The sequence below is a fragment of the Corapipo altera genome, unplaced genomic scaffold, assembly GCF_003945725.1.
Source record: "Corapipo altera isolate COAL_440 unplaced genomic scaffold, ASM394572v1 23b, whole genome shotgun sequence".
Classification (NCBI taxonomy): Eukaryota; Metazoa; Chordata; class Aves; order Passeriformes; family Pipridae; genus Corapipo; species Corapipo altera.
The window spans coordinates 7,148,426-7,167,581 of record NW_020884885.1 but is presented as its reverse complement, the minus strand read 5'-3'; the positions used below and the strand labels follow the sequence as shown (position 1 = coordinate 7,167,581).

The 19,156-nt window shown below is 40.3% G+C and overlaps 1 protein-coding gene across 1 annotated transcript in view; it reads right to left on the bottom strand.

The window, feature by feature from the left end:
• Positions 1 to 18,109, bottom strand: part of LOC113946639 (cytosolic phospholipase A2 epsilon-like) — a 32,744-nt gene extending 14,635 nt beyond the window's left edge. Inside the window, exons 1-7 of the mRNA XM_027642234.1 lie at positions 18,014 to 18,109; positions 16,669 to 16,758; positions 8,106 to 8,178; positions 3,579 to 3,715; positions 2,969 to 3,100; positions 1,883 to 1,923; positions 458 to 500 (exon numbers count right to left, since the gene is read on the bottom strand). Coding sequence (XP_027498035.1) covers positions 458 to 500; positions 1,883 to 1,923; positions 2,969 to 3,100; positions 3,579 to 3,715; positions 8,106 to 8,178; positions 16,669 to 16,758; positions 18,014 to 18,109 — 612 coding nt within the window. The remainder of the gene's footprint in view (positions 1 to 457; positions 501 to 1,882; positions 1,924 to 2,968; positions 3,101 to 3,578; positions 3,716 to 8,105; positions 8,179 to 16,668; positions 16,759 to 18,013) is intronic.
• Positions 18,110 to 19,156: the final 1,047 nt, after the last annotated feature.

The window sequence follows — 19,156 nt, the reverse complement described above, 5'->3', positions numbered from 1 at the left end:
GTCAGTAGTAGAGGAAGGGCTTTCTGAAGAAGGATTGCTATTAGTGTTTTGTGTTGGTTTCTTTTTTGTTTATGACACTCACTCTTCTTTAACATTATACAGTTACGATAGGTTAATATTTAGTGCAGAATTTACCCACAGAGCTTGGCTCATCTGCAAGTTTAGGAAAGGGCAAGAGAGGTTGTCAATAAGTGGCTGCACAGCATTTTTACCATTGTTCTCTCATACGTATTTTGAAGTACCGGTACAAGAGGAGAACTGTGGTGTATAGAAGTATACAGTAAATGGGAAATAATGGGATATCACCAACAAACAGGTAAATTAAATACTCCATTCTCAAAGTATCTAAATAGGAAGAGGGAAGAAAGAGGAAGAAGGGGTTTCTCTAACCCCCGCCCTGCCTTCCCCTTTATGTTCAGGAATCACTTAAAGAAAATATCTTAGGAAAGACACATACCACCAGCACTCCGTTGGTAGCAATGGTTTCGTGGGGACCAGAACTGGGAAACAAAATGAAAAACATGTATTTTTTAGATCAAACAAATTCCACTCATCCTTGCCCAAGATGTTACCCTTTCTTCCCTCTTAGAAGAATGACAGAGAGACCCCAGCAGGTACGTAACAAGCAGGACCCCAGCTGGTGTGTAACAAGCTCCTTTCCATGCTTGCTTGGACTGACCACTGCTCTGAGGGGACTCATCTCTGTACCAAAGCTGAGCAATATGTATCATGGCTATCTTTTTACAGTTCAATCTCATGATCACCAAACATGGAATCTGCAGTTAGGCAGTCAAATTCTTCTCATTATAACATGTAAAATAAACATATTATAGCTGTAACATGCTAATACACCAGCATATTCCTGATGGGAAACCAGTTATATGTATTTGCTGGTATGTAAATTATAGAATCATAGCATATACTGAATTGGAAGGGACCCACAAAGATCACTGAGTCCAACTCCTGGCACTGCACTGCCCCAAGAATCCCACCATGTGCCTGAGTGCATTGTCCAAACACTTCTTGAACTCTGGCAGGCTTGGTGATGTGACCACTTCCCTGGGGAACTTATTTCAAAGGGGCACAGGACAGCGGGTACCAATTACATGGGGGGAAAAAAAGCTTTCCAGATCATTCAGGTGAAGTCAGGAGATGGTGTGGAGTGACTTCTGGCCTTGGCTCCCTGCTAGTATAAGGGAGCCATGCCTTATTTATCTTGTAGTAACACAGAGACAAAAAGACTCATTCAAATGGACGGCAGGCTGACCATGCTGGAGGAAGGGCCTTACACTAGAGTTTCCAACACATTGTCATTATGTTGGGCAGAAAGAAAACAGAATTACTAGGTCCCAAACAGTGCTGCAAGGGAAAATTGGAGGAATCACAGATACACTGGAAACCTAACCGGAATGGTTCAACACTAAGAGTCTGTACTATACATAACCTGAAACAGGCGAAGAAAAATTGATAGACATCAATGCTCACAGACTCAGAAAGCCTTCTGATTTGTCCACAGGTAGAAAAATCAAAAAAATCATAGAATGGTTTGGGTTGGAAGGGACCTTAAATATCACATAGTACCAACCGCCCTGCCATGGGCAGGGACACCCACTAGACCAGGTTGCTCAAAGTTCCATCCAACCTGGCCTTGAACACTTCTAGGGACAGGACATCCACAACCTCTCTGGGTAACTGGTAGGTGTGTCTTTGAAAGCAGCTAAGCTATAGAACAAGCTAATCAGTCAGTTGTTGGGGACTGCAGTAATGATCTAGGAGAAGGCCGGCATATTTTTACAGAAATACCACAAAGCACGACTTCTAACTCTGTTTCTTTATCATATAATGATTTTTGCATTTTTAAAATAATATCTATATCACTTACGCAGACTCCAATTTGAATTCAACCTCTAGCTCCTCCTTGGCCTGAAAGCAAGAATAATATATTAAATGAAATAGCTACATAATGCTTTGTCCCTTGTCTAAACCCAGGTCCCTGATGGGCAATATTGAAGTGATTGGTTGCAATGCATAGCCTGTGATATATATTTCAGACTGAGTGGTCTGAATCAACATTTCAGCCAGACAGTTTAAGGATTCCTTCCTCACCTCCTTCCTTCCTTGAGGCATCATCAAAACAACCTGTACTTCTATTTCTTAGTGTGAAGCTGCTGCAGAAAGACAATTTGTAACTGCCTTTATATTCTGAATTCTATCTTTTTCTGCCAACTATTCCTGGCACTGTCCTGCCATGACTTACTGTACTTGCTATTATCTTGGAAATTTAAGATATTTTACACCCATCACTTTAACCTAATAAACAGAGACTGGTAATAGTGAGTGATTCAGAGTTAGTGTTGTGTAACCTCCTGTAAGGCAGTGTTGAACTGCATGAGCTGGTTGTGAATGACCTAGATTGGTTACTGGAAGCAATTTGTACATGGTAGCAAGAAGTTACATGCGAGATATTTTGCTGATCTCACCCTTAGATCTCAAAGGGAATCAAGATTCTTTTCCCCATTTTATAGATGGTAAACTGAGAAACAGAGTGAATCAGCCTTTCAGTGTGGGATACACAGCATGGCAACTTCATCTTTGCTTTTTGGGGTGAAAGTAGATACAAGAAAAGGGGCAGTGGTACTGATTATGAATTACATGGGGAAAAAAATTACAGATTATTCAGCCTTCAACAGTTGCATAGCCTTGGTCTTGCTCAGAGGTAGCTCACAGTAACAGCTCCCCTACATACCACACTGTTTCAGTCTTATGGTCTTCAATAATTTATAAAAATATTTGGAAGAGTGTCTCAGGTTCTCATTTTTTACAACATTTTTTGTGTTTATATTTTGAATGGCAATTCAAGTACTCATTATTGGGATAAGTCATCTATGGCAGGTTCAGAAATATTTTTAAAGTGTTGTAAAACTCTCCAGTGGTTTCTTGGTTGCTTTAGTTGTTTAATTGCTCTCACATTTGGGCTAGGCTTAAAGTACAGGACCACCGTTCTTTCAATTGGAAGTTTAGCTGTATCAAAGAGTGCACAGAGGAGATGGTCATCCGGAGTAGCAAAATCCTCATCATACACTGTTAGCTCCAGCACATTCTGGAAAAAGAGAGAGGAGGTTTTTTTATAGTTTCTGCAGTCTGGACATAATTTGCTCTAGGTAAGAAATATTGTTGAGGATGTTCTTGAGAAGAAAGTTAAGAAATTAAGTATCATCCTCCTTTGCAAAAATGTACTGTAAGTAGAATATTTATTCTTGCCTGGTTCATTTTAATTGCTGTACCATACTATATTGACTATACCTCTAAAACAACTTAGTTAACTCCCAGATTCTGAATCTATCCTGCTCTGATTCATACAAGTCTCTAGTTTCCCTAAAACTTCAATACTGAGCTCAGTTTCTGGCCCTCCTGAGCAGAAGCATCGATCAGACATAAGAATTTGGTTATCTCTGTTGTTACACAGTTTGAAAAGTCCTTTATCATGAGTTATCCCTTAAACAATTCCTGGGAACAGTTTAGAAGATAGATACACAAAGTCTTCAGGTTGCATCAGGCAGATGACTTTAGATCCTTACCTTGACCTGACTCTGGATTCGGAAGTAGAAGGTTTCATTCCACACTGGATTGTTGGAGTTTCTCACAGTTTTAGTGCGTGACTTCTCACATGTAGCAGTTGGCAGCCACAATGAGACGTAGCAATCAGCCTGGCTTACTGGGTGGGGAAGAGACAAAATAGTTGGGAATGTGGCAAAGTCAGCAGTGCTGCGTGACACTGGAAAGGTTACTCTATGGTACCAACAACAAGAAAAAGTTATTTAAGGACAGAAATGCCTGTTATAATGTCACTCTTTTCAAGATTTCCTTCTGTAATGGAAAAAGCACAGACCATAAGATGACCTAGAACAGAAGGTGGTTTCTATTCTTCCTTGCGTGAGTTGCAGACAACAGTGATATTGTATATAAAAGAAAAGGGTGAGAATTTCCTCTTCCAGTCAGCCATTTCAGTTTCTCAGCCAACAAGATTTCCTGTGCTCACATGTGCATGCACACACACATGCACGCACACACTCCAGTGCTTGTCTGATAATAGGGGCCTGGGACCCTCCTCCACCTTTTGAGAGCAACTGCAAAAAGTCTCCATCTCTGCCTTGCCTCCAGTCATTTTCTTGGTGAGGGTTGAATTAGGCATTGTATGTTAAATAATTGCCACTTGCAGGAAGAGGGAGACTCTCCCAAAATGCACTGAGGGTTAGTAAAGGATTTTACATCCCATTTCTCAAAGGCACCTAAATTAAGGTATATCTCAAACATGCCTACCCAAAAATACCATGTACTCTGTGCTGGGGGAATGCAATGTTTCTTCATACGGGTTATGCAAAGTACTTCAGTGCCTTGAAAACCTCCCTTACACCGTTCTTAACAGTAATTAGCATGAAAATAAAAAAGATGATGATGATTAAGATGATGAAAAAATGATCAGATTCAAGTTGTGGAGAAATAAATATATTCCTACAGAGTCAAAAAAATATTCCTCTGATGGAAAAGTTTGTTTCCAAAATATTCAGTGAGTGCTAGCCTTCTCCCTCTCCTGCCCTTTTCCACATTCCTTATCTTATTTTGGATTAAAAAAAAAAAGGTTCTGACAGCAGTTTCACTTCACTTGTCTAGAGTCATATTATCTGCTTTAGTTCTATCTTCCCATCACTTTTGTCTCTTGGCCTCCTTCCCTCTACTTTCTTCCTGATTGTATTAGTTGAGCAGACATTTCACCTCCAGTATTCAGGTTTCCTCCTCTCCTCTTCCCGTCCCCTCTTCTCCCCTCTCTTTCCCTTTCTTCTCTTCCCCTCCCTTCTCCTCCCCTCCCCTCCCCTCCAAACCAAGTCCCAAAAGAAAGGAAAAGGCTGCCTTCCTGCTGTGTTCAAGCCCACAGGCAGAAACAACAGAAATTGCCCCAATAGTATTTGTTATCCCTCACACAGATTGCATGATGTGCTTTGCAGACTGATTACTTGAGAATCGTGATTTCCAGGCGTGTCTTTTCACTTCAGACACCCATGCCCACTTTGCACATAGGTCTGGGAAACAGAACCAGGTTTTACCACTGCTGTGGTACAGATAAACAATAAGCAGCATCGAAAGACCCACATTTTAAGAAGAAGGAGGTGAAAGTCCTTGAATGCATTCGGAGGAGGGCAACAAAGCTGGTGAATGGGCTGGAATGCATGTCCTGTGAGGAGCAGCTGAGGACTTGGGGATTGTCTAGTTTGGTGAAAAGGAGGTTGAGGGATGACTTCATTGCTTTCTACAGCTTTCTGCAGAGGGGACACAGAGAGGGAGGTGCTGAGCTCTTCTCTCTGGGGTCCAGGGGCAGGATGTATGGGAATGGTCAAAAGCGGCACCAGGGGAGGTTTAGACTGGACATTAGGAAGCATTTCTTTACTGAGAGGATGCTCAAACACTGCAGCAGGCTTCCTAAAGGAGTGGTCAATGTTCCAAGCCTGTCAGTGTTGAAGATGTATTTTGACAATGCCTCTAGTAATATGCTTTAATTTGGTCAGCCCTGAATTGGTCAGGCAGTTTGATTAGGTGATTGTTGTAGATCCCTTTCAACTGAAATAGTCTCTTCTATTCACAACAGTGAAGAAACAGTGCAATGCACAGGTGATGCATGTTGCTACAGGTTACCTGCAGGAGACTGCTAACATTGAAAACATTGTCTGCTTACACCAAACATCTCCCCAGTAAGGGTAGGTCTAGGCAGCCTGACAAGTCTGGCTGCCTGACATATTTTGCCTTGTTTAGGCACACCAGAAAGAGGAACACAGTCTCACTTGCACCTTCTCCCTGCAAAGGAAGTTACTTGCTTTTATGTCATTTACAGACAGAGTTGATTTAAGAACAACATTTAAGGCTGCCCTCCTTCTGTCTTAAGAAAGCACTTGTAACTGCCTGCTACTTGTGAAATTCCAAAATTAAGTCTACACATTTCCAGGAAGCATGTCTCTGTCAAACTGGGAAGTCTCATTTGGAAGTGTTTAGCTTTTATACAAAGATGAGACAGAAGAAAAAGCATGAGGCCTTTTCACATTAAAAAAGAAATTCTTAATCACTTCACTACCAGGTAATAGCCCTTGTACACCTTGCTCCAGAGAAGAAAAAAAAGGTAATTCTAGAGCAGTACTGCACCTGATCTACCCTCCATCTTTCAGGGAGATCCTTACTTTGGCATTTCCAAACAAGACTTTGCATTTTTGAATACCTTGCTAGACTTATGTTCCATGAATAATTTCTTGTTGAACATATATATTTTAACATCCACACATTCCTGTGGAGGTAAGTTCCATAGTTTCCTTGCATGTTATTTATTTTAAACTTGCTGTTTGATACTTTCATGAGCGCTCACATTTATTCTCATATTGTGAAAAACAGGGGAAAATTGCTCCTTATTCACCTTCTTTCCCTATTCCTTTTTGAAGAAACAGTTCCCATGACCCCCTCAATAATTTTGCTTCCAGTCTTTAGGACTGTAGCCTACTTAGTCCCTCTGGATGTAAAAGTTGTTTCAGATCTGTTGTTGTATTTGGTGCCTTTCTACAACTCCTTTTGTTACTCCATTTCCTCAAGTGTTTTTATTTATTTTTTTCAATCTGTGAAATACCATGCAGATAATAATGCTTTGAAGAACTTTGAAACTGCAAAAATAGGTATTGGAATGTATTTGGAGAACCTAGAAGTAATGCTACGAATTTTAAAATGCATTAAAATTAATTTTGCATAACTGCCATGACTTTAGATTTATCCTTGGATATCAATGACTGTTGCCTGCTTGGCTGGCAAAGCACTCTGTTCTATTGGTGTGATTCATCATTGCTACATCTTAATTGTACTTTGAGATACAGAGCATATCAAGCAATCCTTAATTATATGAGTAGATGCAGCCAAACTAGTCAACTGTGTATTTAATGCAATATTGCCTCAGTTCTGCTTGCTCAATCTCTTTCTACAACCTCATTATTTGTCTTGTTGCCCAACACACAGAAGAAGAGACCTTGAAGAGACCTTTCTGTGTTGTCTCTTCATCACACATGTCCCACCGCAATGGACAAGGAGGGAGGTGCAGAGACTGTGACCCAATGACATGACTTCAGATACAGTTGATATCTCTCTTACTCGAAGCTGTGACATAGGGAAGTCCTCTGATGCATCTTTCAGAAAAACATGTGATAATCACAGGGTAAGATGGGAATGGTACTGCATAGTAAATCCAGACCTTCATCTTTCAGAAAATCTTCCTTGATTTTTCCTGTGCAAGAGACTATGGAACCAATTATTGCTGCTTACAGTGAAACAGGAGAAACAAAAGGATCAAGAGATAATTTCAGCATCCTTTCGTCCAGGTGGTCACATAGTTGTATTCATTCAAACAAAACAAACAGTTAATTTGTCTATTTTGTGTAAAACACCTCTCCGTGCAAGAGGATAGTCCATGTTCTTCAGTGGTGTTTTCCTTTCCTGCTTACTCGCTTCCCACCACTTTCCTGCCGTGTGACTCACAGTCTTGCTCAACTGCGAGACTGCTGTATTAGTGTTAGAAGGAACAAATCATCCAGCTCTCAGTCAGCATAGTTTGTTTGACTGTCAATTCAGGGTAATTAATAATCGCTTAGACTGGTGGTAATGATTGTAGAAAGCTTTTTTCTGTTCATTTCATCTTTGTCAGAACCAAGATTGAGGGGGATGAAAAGATTTTCTCCTTCCAGATACATTTCCCAAGGTGCTACAAAGCATTACCAGAATCACCTCTTGTTTTTGAAAACACACAATGTGGTTGGTCTTTTTCATCTACCTGTAGCAGAAACTCTCCTTTCTTTGAGAGAAAGTACTTATCCTCAGAAACACATTCAAATCTTGAAACCAGTCAGAAAGCACAGACATAACACTCAAAAAGACTGCAGCAAGCAGCACAGACTGACTGGTTTATGACAATTTGTTTACATAAACAGTAGGTTATTTCAGAAACAATAAGAAAAAGTTGCTATACAATTATAAAAAATATTATGTTGCCTGTATCCCAAAACACCACTAAGAATGGAGATACTTACAGGCATCCACTCGCTGGAGATTTCTCATCCGGATGATCCTTACGGTCAACAGGTAGCAGGGAGAGGATTCTATCTGTAGAAGAACAGTACAAAATGGAGTCTGAATAAGCCTTTGGTAGGAAAAAAGTTTCAAAAGTGCAAACTAACCGGATGCTACAATAATACAGTTGGTAACATTTGGGTTTAGCATCTCGCTATTCTGCAGAAGAAAATCTGCAACATAAGCTTCTGCTGTTAAAGAAATCAACATTTTTTATATTTCACTGTCTTTTTTGTTTTGTTGTTTTGAGTGTGTATTGCTCATCAGAGCAGAAAAGAAAGGGATAAATCCCTGAAAACTCATACAGCCTGTGAGATGCTTGGAAAACCTCTTGTTCTGAAACTGCTGAGTTTAGCTCCACAACATAGCTGCAGTAAGTCTCCTGAACAGAGTAAATGCACTGGTGAGAACCATGGTGGAGTTGTCAAAATACTGGCAGTCTTACTCAAAGTTGCAGTCAATCCTCTTAGTAACCACCCATGAGGTGCCATCGCACTGAAAAAAGTCCTGTGGAGAATATCTGTTGTCCTGGACTCCCATGGGATAAAACTGAAGTACAAGTCTTTAAGAGGTACTTTTGCCTTCTGCTTCAAAAACATAGATTTCTTTGTTTTTCCATTTACAGTTGTAGGAGAAAATGAGTAACAATAATCTGAGCTTTTGTAAATCATAACTATGAGATAAACCAATGGCTGAAAATTGTTTCCAGAGGATTTAGAGGGCAAACAGTTAGGTGCGGGTTGCCTTTGGGGAAAAATAAAGAATACTACCTTCCTCCAAAAAACCTTGAAGATTGAAAGTGCTTAAGTTCCTTTGTTCAGTTTGAATGTCTCAACCTTAATCTTCTATAAAACAAGTCTCTCCAAATTTTGTGATTGCAGAGATCTCTTCCTGTTTATTATTGGAAGATAAATGTATTTCCTTCTTCTAAGGAAGGCGATTTCCTGCTGGCTCATTACATAAACCTGTCTCTAGCTCAAACTTATCTGCAAAAGGTTTTTCTGACCAAGGCAATAAATAAATCAGCATTTCCCATGGCTGTGACACGCGGTCATTTCCTCACACTCCTAGAAACATTTCCACCTGCATAAGTGATTACAACAGTCCTCCAAATCATTCTTTTTGACAACTGCTATTTTTAACAACTGATTTCCTCTCATTTAGGAGCATCCTTCTATTTCTACAGCACTTCAGAGACGTCCTTTAATGACTATAAACAAGCAGACAAAATAGATGTTAAGGCAGATAAAGACAGAAGAACCTCACTTAAAACAATATAAGTAATGTGGCCAGTTTTTTTTTCAAGAGAACAGAGCAAAAGGGTCTTATTTTCAGATGGAAAGACAATTATGTCTCCTTCGTGACAAAAAATTACTTTTTCAGTGTGTAGTTAAAATCCTCTCTTCTCTCTAACATGTCATGTTATGCTAAAATTTCTTTGCTGAGCTCTTGAAAAGCATTCCTGCTTCTACCCATCTTATATGTGCCTCAAGAATTCTTTAGGTTTTTTTCCTTTTTCAGTGCTTCTTTATGATTCAAACTAAGAAATCCATCCACTTTTTATTTCAAGTGTTCTCAAAGGAGGAAAAGCCTAACAGAAGCTGCAAAATTTGCAAACTACTGATGAAAGGGTATGTCCTCAGAGCTACCCCATACAAGGACACTGATTCACATTTCAGATACAGTATAGCCAAAATAATACAGTTCTACACCCGGTTATTAACCCTTCTTCTCAGCTGGGTAATTAGCAAAGGTGGATCACCACACTCACATGTTAGGAATGAGCTTGGGCACCTCAGCATATGTCCTAGAAGGGAGAAACTCATTGTTCCTTAGGATCTGAATAAGCACAGGGGAAATTCTTGCAGGCATTTATCTCTAGGGATTGCACAAGGTGCTGCCAGCTGCTGGATCAGCTCCAGATATGCTTCCTCTGACAAGTGGCATTGCTTGAGTGAGAATCAATGAATTCAATATTTGCAAAGCAGTTTGAGATTCTTAGATAAGAGAAAAGGTGGGGTTTTTAAATGATTTTTACGTGTTTTCTGCCATCTGATCACCTTCCTCTTGGTTCCCATGTAATGACTTTCTAATATGTTAGCCAGAGTTCCCCATCTGCCACGGGGAAATAAATTCTCAGAGATGCAGGTTTCACAAAAAGACTTATTGAAATTTCACAAAAAAAAAAAAAAAAAAATCAGTGGCTTAATCAAAGCTACAGAAATCAGGACCTGTGCTTGCACTAGGGGACAGGTACATGCCACCAGCCAGTTACCTGAGGAAAAGGCAGCAGCCAGGCATCAGCTGTCCTGGCAGTCCTCGCATGTGCCAGTGGGAGTAGCAAAGACAACTGGGAGAGTAGAAATCAGCTGGTGATCAGGCCTTGCTAGTTATTCTGCTCCCAGGAGGATTTGCTATTTTAATTAATTCCAGTAACATCTTAAACAAAAGAAATGTATTTAAATAGCAACTGTGACAAGTACAACATGATGTACTAGGATCTAGTTATAGAGACAAAGAAAATAGCAGTCGTATTTATGAAACGAAAGACAGAAGTTCTGTTATTCTGTTTACTTAACTTGTAATATGATCACTTAAAAAAAAAAAAAAGAAAAAAAAGGCTGCTGTTGTGCAATGGTATTCCACATATGGAGAGGTTTCCACCACAGCCTTTAATGGTGCAAGTCTCCAAGCAGCGTCCTGCCCTCGTGTGTACTGACATACTAAAGCCATTTAGCATTGTCACATAGTAAGTTTGCTTTTCATGACCCATGTAGTCACTCTGTGACTGTTTCACTGATTCTCAATTTGTCAGCTTGTCCTCAGTTTTGTGCTTTCCAAATTGTGCTCATGTGTGTATAGCACAGCTGCACATGGTAGAGCACTCTGCTATGCCGGTGAATGAGCAGAGTAGGCATTGTTAGTTTCTCTGAACCCCCAGGGACATTAAGTTTTACTAGGATTTTGCAAACAGCAGCTCCAACTGACCTTGTAGTCTCCAGAGCAGATCTCCTGGTCTCTTCTTCCTATTTTTCAGTGCTTCTTGTAAAAAACAAATTACTATATTGGTGAAAGTAAGGGATTCCTCTGTCATGTGAATTATTCCAGCTTTCTTCCACCAGATGAGTAAGAATTTGAGAACAGAATTTCTCTGTCATGAGCACTCTGGCGATGCAGGCTGTCTGCATTCCTGGCAGATTTGTGCCTCCATAGGTCTCTCTCAGCCCTCTTTAAAGTCATGCTTATGTTTAGATGTAGGTATGTGTGGCATGCATCCATCTTGAGAGCCACTGCTGTAAATTACTCCACTAGTTTAGCTGTATAATATATCCTGTCACATGACAAGTGGCTTTAGAGCTCTGAAACGGCAGTACTCCTTATTGAGACAATAGTTTATGAGACCAGAGAAAAGCTATACTTCACCGTTTTTTACTTGCTTTTCTCTCAGTACTTTTCTTGATTCAGCCTTTAGGGTTCTTCATCTAACAGACTCTTCCAGCATGGGCTATTGCTAGCAACATCTTCCCAGCTTGTGATATCAACAGTATGAACACCTACTGTAGACTACCAGTCACACAACTCCACAACAGTACAGTCAAATGTGTGCTGGGTTAATGTGGATTGGGGTTTTTTTCAGTGTTAGCTCTTTGTTTTAGCACAGATGTCTGATCAAATAACAGAATATTGTAGCTGCCTTCCCCAAACAGAGAGCAGTCATCCAAAAACACTGATCCAGAGATGAGAATTTATTCTTGAACCCTCAGATTCAGCCAACACATTCTCAGACTTGACTGTTGCTCTTTTAGATTGGCATTTATTTCAAAGCAATCATAAACTAACAAAAAAAAAAATAATGCAGATCATGACATTCGTATTCAATTTGTGTGTGTGAAAACCGTATAATCATCAAAAAGCATCCAAGCAGGTGCTTTTCTACATGAAATGCGGAATGTCTTCCATCTGGTCTCATGAGTGGGTGGCCTTTGTCATGCTTGGGGGAAAACAGTGATGAGGAAGCAGAGAAAAGTATGTGCCACAGTGTGCTGGTACCATTACCTATTTAAGTGCAACTACACTACACACTACCCCACAAACCACCCTGCAAAGATCAGACAAGATTTAAAAATATCTTCAGTACAATCAGTTTACTTCTACAATGGCTGAAAAAGGCCATTTCTACAGACCAACCTGAAACAATGTGTCTTAGCTACGTAAATCATTAAAAGAACTTCCTCTCTATCCACACATTCCCGGCAATCACCCAGTAATAATACCTCTATCTGTTTCTATGTGATCTACTAGCACAGTAGCCTTTCCTGGCAAAGATAGTTCCTTGCCTTGACTAAGGTACCGCTGCATTCCTGGCCCTGAGCAGCATTCTGTTGAGATGAAATCATTCTCAGGATGTTACAGGACACTCCTTTTTTCATCTCCAGGTGCTAACTTAACTAGATGGTAGCCAGGGACCAAATCAAAAGAATGAAAATACTTCACTGCTGATGGTGCTAGAGCTGGTATCTTGAGCTGACTGAGAGTCAAGTCTCTTTAAAGAGTGTGCATCCTTAAGTTTTTTACAGTTGCAGGTGAAATGCTCCAGGCTGTGTCAATCACTCAGCCAAACCCTTCCCCAGCCTGCTAGAACCCATCTCCCACTGCTGTCAGATGTGCCAGGGGCTCCCCTGTGGCATGCTGCCGGGGCTGAGCGCGGTTGGCTGCTGCGTTTGGCCACGTCTCTGAAGCACTTCCTTGTTCTTGACAACCTCAGACTCCACAATGGCAAAGCAGATGCTCTAATTGCTTCCTTCCTTCACCTCCTCCAGGCACTGGGGCTGGGCATCTCAACAGAGGGCTGTGGGGCTGTGTGGGTGCTGGGAGTGCTGATGATCACTGTGGTAGTTTTCACAAGTTGTATGTTTCCTGGTTTTTATTAATAATATATCTTCTAATAAGACCACCTTTTCACCAGAATTATAGGAAGTCTGGGTTGGATATTGGTGAACTAAAAACTCCCACATCTGGACAAAAAAGCCCCTTTCATGCATACAGCCACAGTAATCCTGATTGTAGCAGGGAAAATTTATCTGTGTTCACAGGAGCATGACAGGCGTATGCGAGGCCACAAGAATTTTTTTCAATTATTGATCAACACAACATGAATACTCTCAGGGCACAGTGATCCCATCAATGCAGAGATTTGTAATTAATTTATTTCTATTTAATAAATAAACAAATTATGTATTTATTATTTCTATTACTTAATATATAAATCTGCAGAGATTTATGATAATTCAGGCTAGTTGCATAGCTGTTTTAGTACTGTCAATGTTGCCTTCCATCTTTTAGTGTTTACAGATGTTTAATGATCAGACTTTTTCAGGTTTTGAAAAATAGGTCTATTTAAAAACTTAGAGCATTCAGCTGCATATTCAAAATTATTTCCATATGTAGAACTGTAACCAGGGGAATATGATAGTCCATTTTAAAAAAAAAACAGTGCCCTTTTATAGTGCTTTGCCCTTCCCAAGCAGAACAAACCCAAGAGAAAGAAATTAGACTGAGCATTAACCATCTAAGGATTGAGATTCTTTACACCTAATTTCAGATAGCTTTAAAATAAGTGTTTACATCTGACACCTGTTGAGCATTTCTGGATTCTCATCCTAGGGTAAACATTGCCACAGGACATAAGTCATACTCTGAAAATGTCTGTTTCAGAGAATCACCCTACTGATTCTCAAGGGTACATAGAGGTCTATCTAAGACACAGATGTTCTTCATTTTTTATCTCAAACCATATTTCAAACTTATGAGGGAAGTGGCCTCATTTGACTTTATGAGGTTCATTTTTTAAGTGGGAGGTGTGCTGGAACATGTAATTTCGGTAGTCTGTATTTTAGGCATCTCCATACCACCACTCAGGGTGGCAGGAGAGGCACCTGGGCTCAGAACAACTTCTGCAGCTGAGCAGAGCTGCTGCTGGTGTCATGTTGCTGCAAGCACCATGGGGCTGGGGGTAGCTCAGGAGATGTTGACTCTTGTCTTCCCAGTTGCTGCTGAGCTTGGAGCTGGAACTGCTCCTGACCAGAGGCTCTTGTCCTTGTGGGAGCCAAGGAGCCCATGCCTGGCGCCAGCAGGAACCCAGCCCTCCTGCCTGCCTCAGCCGCTGGTTCACATTACAGAGTCTGACCTGTAGTAGAAGCAAATGTCAAAACTTGCTCCTAAACTTGCTATGCAACATGGCAGCTCATCACTCTTCTCATGATCTCAAGAACTACTTCCAGCTTCCAAAACCCAGCAGAAGCCAGAGCTCCTGCTTTGTACAAAGGTGAGAGCTTAACCTGCCCCTGTTCTGTTAATGGGCTGCTGTTCTCCCAGCTGCACAAACCCTGCAAAAACAAGGAGCCTTTGCCTGGCAGGGACATGAGGTATGACTTGACCTGAGATGCAGTGCATCTTATCCTTGTTAAAACATGGCTTATGCTGAATTCAGAACTATGTATCCAATTGTTCCCATTACCTTCCTTCACATGTATTATTATATGAGACCTCCTGCAATCCTTATATATTTTAATATAAACACTGATTTTGGATATACCAGAGCTGGCCTTGCCTGCTGCTTTTATCATGGGGCAAAGTACCAGCCAAGGCCCGAATAATACAGATTTCTTAATGCAGATAAAAATCAGCATGTTGGCAGAAAGGCACATGAAGTTGCTGGAATATGCTGTCATACATTTCTAACAGGCAATCCCTTTTAGCAGGCAGAGACCTTCATATTTAAGTCTTCTAGAAGTTTCAGTGATGAAAAATTTGCATTTGAGAAAAACAGAGCGGAAAAGTGTGTATGTGTTCTTCACATGAACATATGATACATTGCAGTAATCAAGTAATGATCATGCAAGTGCATAGGATAGATCCCCATATTCTGCTCAAGGATGAAAACACAAGGTCTCTGTAACCAGATGCAAGAACAACAATTCAGTCCCTCACCAATGCATTCTCATGAATTTTTGGGATTTTGAAATGTAAAAACTAATCTGTCAGTGTGAGACAGGAGCGATATGGTGGTCCAGAAGAATGTTATGGTCCTACACTCATCAGAAGATTCTTTTGGTCCACTACTGTCACCCCTGCCCCCTCGAAATTTCATGACCCTTAAATGTCTTTGATCTAAATCTATATCCTGAGCACATAATGGAAAAACAAACACATCACTGTGTGGGATTAAGAAATGGAGACAAGAAGTTACTTGTCATAAGTATAATTATGATAAATAATTATAAACCAGGAGTTCAAAACTTTTTTCTTTCTCTCATCATGATTTTAGGTTCCTTACACCTTGTAAGGAGCAGACATTAAACCAAAAACTGAACAATAATTTTTTTTAGTTTCTACTGTCTACAAAATTATTCATCCTATACGTGGTCCAGAATTTCAGTATCCTACCAAGCTGAAGATACCAGACATTGTAAGCTAAATATTTGCAAGATGAAATGCCACAAAGACCCCAGACTAATAGAGTATATCCTGTGAAAATACAGTATAATCTTTTAGTGACAGTGATTTTTATTTTTTTAATAATAATCCTAATATTGGGCAAACACAAAAGCTAACCTTTGAAACATCCATATGAAAAAACCAAAAATATTGTGAATATGAATTTGTTTAAATTTCTTGGTGCATGAATTCTACCAGGACTACCTGGTAAGCAACTTATAACAAAGCTCACGTCTGCCTGTTCACACTATTACTTCAGTTTTCAGATAAAGCTCCTTTTCATCTTGATTTTGGCTCAGCAGAACCTGTCTACATGAATTATAGTTCAAATTGCCACAGAATTATATGATTCGGAAGCAGATATTTTGTGGGACAACATTGTAATACAAATCACACTTAAACTTCTCTGATCTTGACATATAGGAAACAAAGCTTATATTTACTGCACAAACAACAAAGTAGCAGAATGAGAACCCCAATCAAAATCAGTAATGTCTAACAAAAATAAATCTATGACTGATACTCGAGCACAAGAAATAGCCCTACCACATTCAAGCATCATTCCTTTTACAGAATCACTTGATAGTTTTTTCCTGATGGAGCAAGGAAGTGCTGAAGCCTTTACAGTAGAACATGCATCACAGTTATTTTTTGCTCTTTCAATTACAAAATATATCGTGGAACACACTTATCAATGGATTTCCTTTACAAGTCAGTGAGGGATTAAATAGTAGATATTCTGCCTGCTCCAAATAAAATGTAACAGAGAAATACAACAAGTAATTATGAAAACTGAGCCACCAGGTCTGGTTGAAGGTGTCTCTGCTCAGGGTTTTGGAACTACATGACCTTTAAAGGTCCCATCCAACCCAAGCCATTCTATGAAAATCATAAATATAAGTAGAATAAAATGATCTAACTATAGACTTTAGGGTGTTTCGCTTGTAACACACAAACTATTGTCATCATTATTTATCTACCTGAACCTTTTCCCCATTTGGTTCCAAATTCTCTTTTTTATAATACCTTGAAATCACCTTTGTCTGGCACAGAAGTTTCTTCTTTCTTTTCTTGAGGTTCACCATCTCTCAAAGAATTGAAGTCTGAGTCTTCATCCTGAAGAAAGAAAGAAATGATAAGCAATAGCGTTAAAACAACAGTAGAAGCATTATCAGGGTAGATAATTAATTTCTACTTGCAATAATTTATGCTGAAACCTCGATTAGAACAGCTGTTGGTTACACCCAGTTGAGTTACTGCTCTCAGATTAATGAACAAATCACCACATGGTTTGGCACACACTGGCACAAAATCTATATCAGGGGTACCCTTTCAACAAGTTAATGAAGGAAGAGCCATCACAGATGGGAGATAATCAAAACGTGTCTCTGTAATTATTCTGTGAATAAAGGTTTGCTTTTTGTTTTGAATATGATCTTTTGGCAATCTGCTCCTGCTCTTAGCTGTGTTAAACCTCAGTTTGAAATATCCCAGAACATATTCTCTGAGTCCAAACACAGAGTGTGAAACTTTTTGCAGTTGCAAAATTTTAAATTTAATGTTTCCATTTTTTTCAGGAAATGAAAGTTACAAAACAATTCTACAATGTAGGGTGCCTCCTTTTGAAACACTTTGTAGAACACTATTAAAGGACAGTTCCTACAAAAAAATTTTGAAAATATTCTGTTTCTGTTTCCAGGGTACTTCCTGAAATGATGTGCCTCCATTCAGTCAGGGAGCACACAGAACAATGCATAATGTACTACTAGTTTAAACTAAAGGCAGATCTTGAAATGATGAAGAGAATGCGAAGCAAAATGGAAAAGTCAAAACTAAAAAGGGAATGTGTAAATAAAATTCAGTTCTCTATTCCTGGTCTCTATCCTGTCCTTATCTCATTTTTAATAACAAAAAATATGGGTTGGAGACATTATTATACATGTAAAAATTTTGTTATTGATACAGAAATATGAAGTTTTTAATAAAAGTAGTATTCAATTCCAAAAGAAAAAAGGCATTTTAAGTCTGGGTCTGGGTTCAGGCTGATAATTCAGCCCCTAAAGAATGTTTCCTTCCCTGTTCATTTTTTCCACTTTCTCGTCTTTTAATGTCCCCTTAAGACCCTGACTTCTCTCATTTTTTCTATGAAGATGAGATCTTTGGTTCCTGTGGATTCAGGAGGACTTTTGCCGCTGAGAGCCTTTCAGGGAATGTTTCACCTTAAATTCCTTAAGGCAGAGACATTGCTGCCTACTCCCATCAGACAGCAAGTTTGTACACTAGCTTGAATACAAATATGCTCACAAAGTAGGATTTTGTTTTCTGTCAAATGCAGAGGACCTGAAGCAAATTTTTTAAGCCATTTTCTTACCTCTAGTCCTTTTGCCTTTGATGACATCATGGTCTTCCCTGGATTCATGTAATAGAGTGTTTCTGGCACCTCCATGGGCAGCAATTCTTGGGACATGTTTTCAGCATTTACTTCTGGCACCTCTACAGGTAGGAATTCTTTAGACAAGTTTTCAGGATTTACTTCTGTTACCTCTACGGATAGGAATCCTTTAGACATGTTTTCAGGATCTACTCCTGGCATCTCCATAGGCAGCAGTTCTAGGGACCTCTTTTCAGGATATACTCCTGGTATCTCCATAGGCAGCAGTTCTAGGGGCGTCTTTTCAGGATCTACTCCTGGCAACTCCATGGGCAGTGGTTCTAGAGACGTCTTTTCAGGATCTGCTCCTGGTAACTCCATGGGCAGCGGTTCTAGAGACGTCTTTTCAGGATCTACTCCTGGCAACTCCATGGGCAGCGGTTCTAGAGATGTCTTTTCAGTATATACTCCTGGCAACTCCATGGGCAGCAGTTCTAGAGACAGGTTTTCAGGATCTATTCCTGGTACCTCCACAGGCAGCACTTCCCAAGACATGTTTGCAGGATGTACTCCTGTGGGAGTCAATGACAAGTTATTTTATAAAATGACCTGAGGCCCCACCCATCTCATCTCTATAAGTAAAGGACTCCCCTCCCACTGCTGAAGACAGTGGAGTGCCAAGGATAGACTGCTCCAGGGAAGGACCTTGCAGCACAAGCACAACAGCCAAAAGGAACGTGGCATCTTCCTCTGGCTGGGAACCTCTCCCAACCTGTGCCTGCCCCATGGGTCCTGCACTGCTGCCATCCTTTTGCTGTGGTTAGCAGACATGGGCTGTCCTGCCAAGCAGAGGAGAAGTACAGAAAGCACCACCACTGAGACCTGCTCCTTCAAAGCCATTTCTTCCCCACTGTGGCATAGGGACTGTCCTGAGCAGGGACAGCTCCTGTATGGGGACATTGAACCCTGAAAAAGGCCTCTGAGTGTAAATAGCTACCGCTGACTTATCTGTGTGCAGGCACAAGCCTGTGCACTTTAGTCAAACCTCCTCATAGGAGGGGGGACCCGAAAAGAGATCCTACTGCCTGGAAAGAGGCATTGCCCTGTGCCACACAGTAACCCCCTGGGAGAGGGCCACCTCCA